General features: G+C 56.6%; 1 protein-coding gene across 1 annotated transcript in view; it reads left to right on the top strand.

Annotated features, from left to right (window-relative positions):
* Positions 1-2,060: 2,060 nt before the first annotated feature.
* Positions 2,061-8,394, top strand: part of LOC113177139 (NACHT, LRR and PYD domains-containing protein 7-like) — a 27,140-nt gene continuing 20,806 nt past the window's right edge. Inside the window, exons 1-2 of the mRNA XM_077792855.1 lie at positions 2,061-2,134; positions 3,649-3,727. Coding sequence (XP_077648981.1) covers positions 3,697-3,727 — 31 coding nt within the window. The 5' untranslated portion in view covers positions 2,061-2,134; positions 3,649-3,696. The remainder of the gene's footprint in view (positions 2,135-3,648; positions 3,728-8,394) is intronic.

The following is an 8,394-nucleotide window of genomic DNA, read 5'->3' as shown; positions in this document are numbered from 1 at the left end:
TGCTCTGTGGGTTTTTCCAAGGACAAAGGCATGTCCCTTCCTTGGACAGGCTTTGCTCTGAGATAGAGGCTGGTTTTTCAGTCTGTAATCCCAGTGACTGGGGAGGCTGAGGCAGGAGGATCGCATTAGTGAGGCCCTACCTAAATTAGGGACGCCCTGTGTCAAAATGAGGTCCATTTCTGCCTGTGGCACACCTCTCATGCTGAGGCACCGGCTCTGCCCTCCAGAAGCTCTGAGTCGGGGAACAGTCGGCCAGCATCCTCCTCTTGCTGACGCAGGTCTCCTCAGGTGCCCTCTGTTCTGCTCTGACCTTCTCAGTGGCTCTTTCCAGACCCCAAAGAAGAGCATGAAAAGAAAACCTCAGGACTCTGTGCTCCTGATTGTTTACCCCGAGACACGTCACACCTGCTTCGCGCTTGGACACAGTTAAGGACCCCAGGACCCGCTTTGTCCTAGAGAGTAGTGCCAAGTGAAGAGCCACTGCCACACCGGTCACCAGGGGGCCATGTCACCCAGGAGGCAGGCACGGTCCACACCTCTCGTGTCTGCACACAGTGGGGACAGCTTTGTCTCACTGGAACTCTGTGCTTGGGGCTCCAACCCGGCTGCTGCCTTTTCCTGGGGCTCCATGAGCTGGCTCCTGGCTTCTGGAGTCTGTCTAGAGGCAGCCAGTCCAGACAGGGTCCTCGGAGGCAGACATCCCCCTGCCTGCGCTGGGAGCCCCGAGCTTGCGGAACTTGGTGGCCTGGGCACTCTGCTGACCTGCTCTCCCCCGGGCGTGGAAACCCAGCCTTTGCCACTCAGCACCCTCGGCCCGGTGGATGGCTTTGGATTGTGGCTTCTTACCAGTTCCTCAAGGGCTCTGTTCAGGCCACACTCTTCCTCTCCCACACAGCCGGTCACCTTTGCAGGCTCTGTCTACCCCACCCCAGGCCACTCATCCCAACAAAAGTCTGTTTCAATCTGTCATCCTCCCCAGGGAATTACGTAACCATGGAGATGCTACCCGACATTTCAGTCCCGATTCCTGGGAAGAACAGAAGTCAGAAAGAAGCAAAAGATAACTTCTCAATCTCCACGCATTTGTATATTTTAAAACCCCCACAGGCTGGGGTGGGCTCGGTGGTGGAGCGCCTGCCCAGCATGCCGAGGCCCTGGGTCGGGTTGCTAGCACCACAAAGTGTAACAAATAAAAATGCCTTTTAAAAAGGCTAACTTTGCCAGTGCATCTGTGATCCTAGGGACAAAGGAGGCTGAGACAGGAGATCCCAAGTTCTAGGTCAGCCTGGGCAACTGTGTCAAAGCAAAAATTTAAAAGGGCTGGGGCGTAGCTCAGTGGTAGAGCGCTTGCCCAGCATGTGCAAGGCCCTGGTTTGATCCCCAGCACGAAAAAACAAAATGTGGAAAGACCTTCACTGGGACCACCTCGCCCAGCTCCCCAGGCCTTTCGATCTTTGCTACAGGGTCTCTCTGAGTTGCCCAGGCTGGCCTTGAACCTGCCACTCCCCTGCCTCAGCTCTGCCTCTGCCTCAGCATAGCTGGGATTATAGGCCTGTGCCACTGTGGCCGGCTTCTTTCACTTTGTTCAACCTCCGGAGCTGTTTCTGGGAGGGGGAAGACAAAAGGTCAAATATTTAACAAAAGACACGTCTATTAGAAAAATCCTAAAGGGGCTTTTGAGAGAGCCAGGGGCCCTGCACAGAGCTCAAAGTGTATGTCTCCTGTTGCCTCCTGATCGCCCACCTGACCCAGGGGATCCAGAAAGGGGCTTGGACCAAGGATCCTGATTCCCAGTTCCCCAGGCCAATTAAGTTAGATTGGCCCAGGGCAGGCCAGGTGCCTCCTGTGAGTCCCCATCACAGGTGAGGACCACCCAGCAGCAAGGCCTGGGGTGGGAAGGAATCCTGCCTACCCCGCCCAAGGGCCAATCGCAGAGCCAGGCTGGTGGAGCGCCTCATAAAGCCCCATCCTCTTCCCCGACTCGGGAGCAGGTCCTGGCCCTGGAGAGTCAACTCCTCATCTCCTCTGGGGAGGGGCAGTTCCCGTGGGATTCGACCCTGGAACTTTCTGAGGCTGAAGCATTGCTGTGAGCCTTGGAGGATTTGCAAGGGGCCTCGAGCTGAGCTCTCCCCTGGTGAGTACAGATTTGGAGAGAAGAGCCCCCAGTGATTCTGTAGGTTTTCCTTTAATTTATTTATTTTTATTTATTTATTTTTAGTTTTTGGCAGACACAACATCTCTGTTTGTATGCGGTGCTGAGGATTGAACCCTGGCTGCAAGCATGCCAGGCGAGCGCACTACAGCTTGAGCTACATCCCCAGCCCCTGTAGTTTTTCCTAACATTGGTTTTGTCTGAGTTTTATAAAATGCACTTTCTTCTAATATTTTTAGTTATTGATGGACCTCTATTTTATTTATTTATATGCAGTGCTGAGAATCGAACCCAGGGCCTCACACATGCTGGGCAAGCTCTCTATCATTGAGCCCCAGCCCTAAAATGAAATTTCTATCTCATTAAATTTACCCACTTTAGATGAAGAGTAGCTTTGATTGGGTTTATGCAATGGAGCAAGTACCACCTGGGTTAGGACAAAGGGCGCACTCCTGACAGAGGTGGGCAGCGAACCTCGGGTCAGCAGGCTTTTCTCTATTCTGTATTTAGTGGCGGAGTCAACTGTAGACCCTGGCAGGGCTCATTTTCAGGGCAGAAAATGGCGGCCGGCTGAAGCCAGGGTCTGGGTTATCTGGGCTTCCTTTAGGGTGGGACAGGAATGTGAATAGGGAGTTCCCTTGGCTTATTGGCTTCTGGTGACCCATTAGGGTGGAGGGTGTGGTGTCAATCAGGAGAAGTTCCTCTGTGTTCCTTTGCTCAGTCTGAGGCCTGGGTTTTTTGTTTTTTTTGTTTTTTTTTTTTTTTTTTAAGAGAGAGTGAGAGGAGAGAGAGAGAGAGAGAGAGAGAGAATTTTTTAATATTTATTTTTTAGTTCTCGGCGGACACAACATCTTTGTTGGTATGTGGTGCTGAGGATCGAACCCGGGCCACACGCATGCCAGGCAAGCACACTACCGCTTGAGCCACATCCCCGGCCTGGCCTGGGGTTTTAAATGACAAAAGCTTAGGAAAATGGCTTCAAACTTATTTTCTATACCCTTCAACTCCCCCCTCATTGGGCAGCATTTGCACCTCCCAGAGAAGGTCCCTTGGCCCGCCACTGCGGCGGAGGCCTGTGCCTGTAGTTTTGAGATGGTGTCCTGTCTACAACTTGGATGGTGGGATCTTGATCCCCCAGGACTTGGGTAGAGCGTCACAGAGGCTGGGGGCGGTGACCTGTGCTCAGGAAGGTCACAGGTCTGTGTCCCACGCCCCACACCTGCGGGACTGTGCTTGCAGGAAGGGGAAGGCTGAGCCACCAGGGTTGTCCAAGGGCCCTGCCATCCCAGGCTAGAGCAACCAGGTTGCTTCCTGCGTCTTTGCAGCCAGAGTTTAACCTGCAGGCCCTTCTGCAAAAGCTGACCTGAACAGGGATGAATGAAGGAGTTTTAAATCTCTATTAAGGATCCTCCCGAGCCGGAGGACGACCTACAGAGGCCCTTGTGGTGTGAGTGGAAGAGGCCACCAGCAAAAAACTGACAAATTCTGATCCACAGATTCCCAGACAAGTGGCTACAGAACGTGACCTGCACATCTTGGAAAAGATGAGTTGCACAGAATCGTCTCCAATCCCAGGTAAGGACACTGGGCTTTTGAAACCCAGAGTAGTCGTCCCCAGGGGGTTCAGTGTTGTTGCAACTTGCAGCCCCTGCTCTGATGTCAGGAGGTGTGAGGGCCACCTCGCTGGGGGACCCTGCCACACGTGTTTCTCTCCTCTTCTGTCTACCCCAGGCTTTTCCCCACTCCGCTCTCCCTGTTGTGGTAACTTGATGATTGCGGCTGTATTGCACCAGTATTTGTGATTTTATTTTACCTCCTTTGATGGTATGTTCCACATTTTTAAACCTTTTTGTTTGGGAATAATTTTATACTTATAGAAAAGTTGCAAAGACGGTACCAAGAGATCCCATGCACCCTTCACCCAGCACCCCCTAATGTCTGCAGCTCCCCTTTGTCAAAACTAAATAGTAAACTTCATGATGCTGTTAATGAAACTCTAGACAGAGTTCATTGGCCTCTCCCTAATAACGTGTTGGTTTCCAGGTCCAAACCAGGAACTCCCTGCGCATTTAGAAGATGATGTCTCCCCAGCCATGAGTACTCGCTTTCTCTCTTTCACGAGTTATGTGGGGTTTTAGGGTTTGTTATTTTGTTTTTCAGTACTGGGGACCAGACCCAGGGCCTCATGCATGCTAGGCAAGCACCTACCACTGAGCTGACCCCAGCCCTTCAAGTTGTGTGTTCAGTGTCTTTGAAAAATGAGTTCCTAATTAGCTACCAATTAAATTGGCATTCTGTGGATGTTCCAGTTCCCACATAGAAGAAATTCCACCCAATTCCATTGCTTTGAAAGAAAAACATGCACTCAGCATCTCCTCCAGGGTAGGAGGGGAATTTCTTCTGTAGGAAAGTTCTAGTAGTAAGTTATTTTAGGCCTCAGACCGTGTGGTCTATGTCAGAACTGCACAACTTAATTCTTGTACCATTTATGGGTTGCAATCGCTGCACAATTCTGTCTTCTGTGCTGGGGTTGGAACCTAGGGACTTCCCCGGGTGAGGCAAGTGCTCCACCACTGAGCTGCCCTGGCCCTGCTGTTGCACTTTGAAAACAGCCGTTTGGTGATAAATGGGTGCAACTTTGTACCAATAAGACGTTACATTATCTGTAAAAAGGCAGACCACACCTGGACTGTGACCACAGTTTTCCAATAGCCCCCTGGTTCTCTTCCCCCCCACCCCTGGTTCTCTTCCCCACCCTTCTCTTCCAGTCCTGCCCCCTGGTTCTCTTCCCCCTGCCCCCTGGTTCTCTTCCCCCCACCCCTGGTTCTCTCCCCCCCACCCCTGTTTCTCTTCCAGTCCCGCCCCCTGGCTCTCTTCCAGTCCCGCCCCCTGGTTCTCTCCCCCCCACCCCTGTTTCTCTTCCAGTCCCGCCCCCTGGTTCTCTTCCAGCCCCGCCCCCTGGTTCTCTTCCAGCCCCGCCCCCTGGTTCTCTTCCAGTCCCGCCCCCTGGTTCTCTTCCAGTCCCGCCCCCTGGTTCTCTCCCCCCCACCCCTGGTTCTCTTCCAGTCCCGCCCCCTGGTTCTCTTCCAGCCCCGCCCCCTGGTTCTCTTCCAGTCCCGCCCCCTGGTTCTCTTCCAGTCCCGCCCCCTGGTTCTCTTCCAGTCCCTCCCCCTGGTTCTCTTCCAGCCCCGCCCCCTGGTTCTCTTCCAGTCCCGCCCCCTGGTTCTCTTCCAGTCCCGCCCCCTGGTTCTCTTCCAGTCCCGCCCCCTGGTTCTCTCCCCCCACCCCTGTTTCTCTTCCAGCCCCGCCCCCTGGTTCTCTTCCAGTCCCGCCCCCTGGTTCTCTTCCAGCCCCGCCCCCTGGTTCTCTTCCAGTCCCGCCCCCTGGTTCTCTTCCAGTCCCGCCCCCTGGTTCTCTTCCAGTCCCGCCCCCTGGTTCTCTTCCAGTCCCGCCCCCTGGTTCTCTTCCAGTCCCGCCCCCTGGTTCTCTCCCCCCACCCCTGTTTCTCTTCCAGCCCCGCCCCCTGGTTCTCTTCCAGTCCCGCCCCCTGGTTCTCTCCCCCCCCCTTTATCTTCCAGTCCCGCCCCCTGGTTCTCTTCCCTCCCACCCCTGGTTCTCTTCCCACCCCGCCCTTTGGTTCTCTTCCAGCCCCGCCCCCTGGTTCTCTTCCAGCCCCGCCCCCTGGTTCTCTTCCAGCCCCGCCCCCTGGTTCTCTTCCAGTCCCGCCCCCTGGTTCTCTTCCAGTCCCGCCCCCTGGTTCTCTTCCAGTCCCTCCCCCTGGTTCTCTTCCAGCCCCGCCCCCTGGTTCTCTTCCCCCTTCCTTCTCTTCCAGTCCCGCCCCCTGGTTCTCTTCCAGTCCCGCCCCCTGGTTCTCTCCCCCCACCCCTGTTTCTCTTCCAGCCCCGCCCCCTGGTTCTCTTCCAGTCCCGCCCCCTGGTTCTCTCCCCCCCCCTTTATCTTCCAGTCCCGCCCCCTGGTTCTCTTCCCTCCCACCCCTGGTTCTCTTCCCACCCCGCCCTTTGGTTCTCTTCCAGCCCCGCCCCCTGGTTCTCTTCCAGCCCCGCCCCCTGGTTCTCTTCCAGCCCCGCCCCCTGGTTCTCTTCCAGTCCCGCCCCCTGGTTCTCTTCCAGTCCCGCCCCCTGGTTCTCTTCCAGTCCCTCCCCCTGGTTCTCTTCCAGCCCCGCCCCCTGGTTCTCTTCCCCCTTCCTTCTCTTCCAGTCCCGCCCCCTGGTTCTCTTCCCCCCACCCCTGGTTCTCTTCCCCTTTCCTTCTCTTCCAGTCCCGCCCCCTGGTTCTCTTCCCTCCCACCCCTGGTTCTCTTCCCACCCCGCCCCCTGGTTCTCTTCCAGCCCCGCCCCCTGGTTCTCTTCCAGTCCCTCCCCCTGGTTCTCTTCCAGTCCCACCCCCTGGTTCTCTTCCAGTCCCGCCCCCTGGTTCTCTCCCCCCCCCTTTATCTTCCAGTCCCGCCCCCTGGTTCTCTTCCCTCCCACCCCTGGTTCTCTTCCAGCCCCGCGCCCTGGTTCTCTTCCAGCCCCGCCCCCTGGTTCTCTTCCAGTCCCACCCCCTGGTTCTCTTCCAGTCCCGCCCCCTGGTTCTCTTCCCTCCCACCCCTGGTTCTCTTCCAGCCCCGCCCTTTGGTTCTCTTCCAGCCCCGCCCCCTGGTTCTCTTCCAGTCCCGCCCCCTGGTTCTCTTCCCTCCCACCACTGGTTCTCTTCCAGCCCCGCCCCCTGGTTCTCTTCCAGCCCCGCCCCCTGGTTCTCTTCCAGTCCCGCCCTCTGGTTCTCTTCCAGTCCCGCCCCCTGGTTGTCTTCCAGCCCCGCCCCCTGGTTCTCTTCCAGCCCCGCCCCCTGGTTCTCTTCCAGTCCCGCCCTCTGGTTCTCTTCCAGTCCCGCCCCCTGGTTCTCTTCCAGCCCCGCCCCCTGGTTCTCTTCCAGCCCCGCCCCCTGGTTCTCTCCCCCTCCCCCCACCCCCTGGTTCTCCCCCCCACCCCTGGTTCTCTTCCAGTCCTGCCCCCTGGTTCTCTCCCCCTCCCCCCGCCCCCTGGTTCTCTCCCCCTATTCTCTTCCAGCCCCACCCCCTGGTTCTCTTCCAGTCCCTCCCTTCTCTTCTTCCCCCCCTGCTCCCTGGTTCTCCCCCCTTCTCCACCCCCACACCCCTGGTTCTCTTCCAGCCCCGCCCCCTGGTTTTCTTCCTCCCTGTAGAATGCTCCCTAATCTCCAGACGCACAGGTTCTTTGCCTGCTCTTCCTGACATGGCAGCACCTGGTGGCCAGCGGGCTGCTTTGCTGCTTTGCTGCCCTTGTCCCAGTCCATCTCTGGTTGAGCTACCTGATGCCTCCCCAGGCCCTGCAGCCAGCTTCTCTCGCAGGCGGCGGCTCCTGTGATCCTCTGAGTCCCACAGTTAAGTTCAACTCTTCCCCATCAAAACCCGGCCGGTGTGTGCCTCCTCTGCCCTCTGTGTCAGCCGCCTGCACCTCCCCAGGCCCAGGTCACAGTCCCTCTCTATGAAAGTGGAGGGGACCCCTGAGGCCTTTTCTCCTTGGGCCAGCGTGAGTGTTGAGTGGCATGTGAATTCCCTCATGGCTCCCTCTAGAGTAGGGCGCCACAGAACCCTGAACCAGGGTTCCTCCGGCTCTGATCTTTAGAAGTCATTAACCCCGTGCTGGGGGCTCAGTGATGGGCTCTGGTGCCACAGTGACACTGCCCCCAAATGTGTATTTCCACCATGCGGCCAGCGCAATGGTTTCATTAGTGAGGTTCTTGGCATAAAAGTTAGAAGAGATCAAAATAAAACACACAGACTCAGTTACCTTATTTCTATTGCTAGGTCCGAGATGGCTCCCCTCTCTGGTTCCCTCCTCTAACTGCCCAGCAGGGCAGCGAGGATTACTCAGGGCTAGCAGGAGAGAGAGAGAGAGTGAACAGCCTGGGAGTAGCTTTTTATTGGGGAACAAGAGATTCAGGGGAGAATTCCTTCCAATGAAGGCTGAGGGGGGGCTGCACCCCAAGGTCAGGGTCAGTGATTGGGCCCCCCGGGGTCAGTGGTCAGTCACACCCCCACACGGATGGGTTCTCTCATCAGGAAAGGGCCGGGAAAGTTCCGACACAGCCAGAGCGCCTCAGACCCTTAACGGGAGCTGCCCAATCACGTGTCAGAAATGGTTTCCCACATATTCCCCTTTCCTTTTCTTAACAATGAGGCGTGGGTTCACTCTCTGGAGTTTCTGGATTCTTGTTTCGAA

The sequence above is a fragment of the Urocitellus parryii genome, chromosome 15 (assembly GCF_045843805.1).
Source record: "Urocitellus parryii isolate mUroPar1 chromosome 15, mUroPar1.hap1, whole genome shotgun sequence".
In the NCBI taxonomy this organism is placed as follows: domain Eukaryota; kingdom Metazoa; phylum Chordata; class Mammalia; order Rodentia; family Sciuridae; genus Urocitellus; species Urocitellus parryii.
The sequence above is the reverse complement of the archived record's forward strand: the minus strand, read 5'-3'. Positions and strand labels throughout refer to the sequence as shown.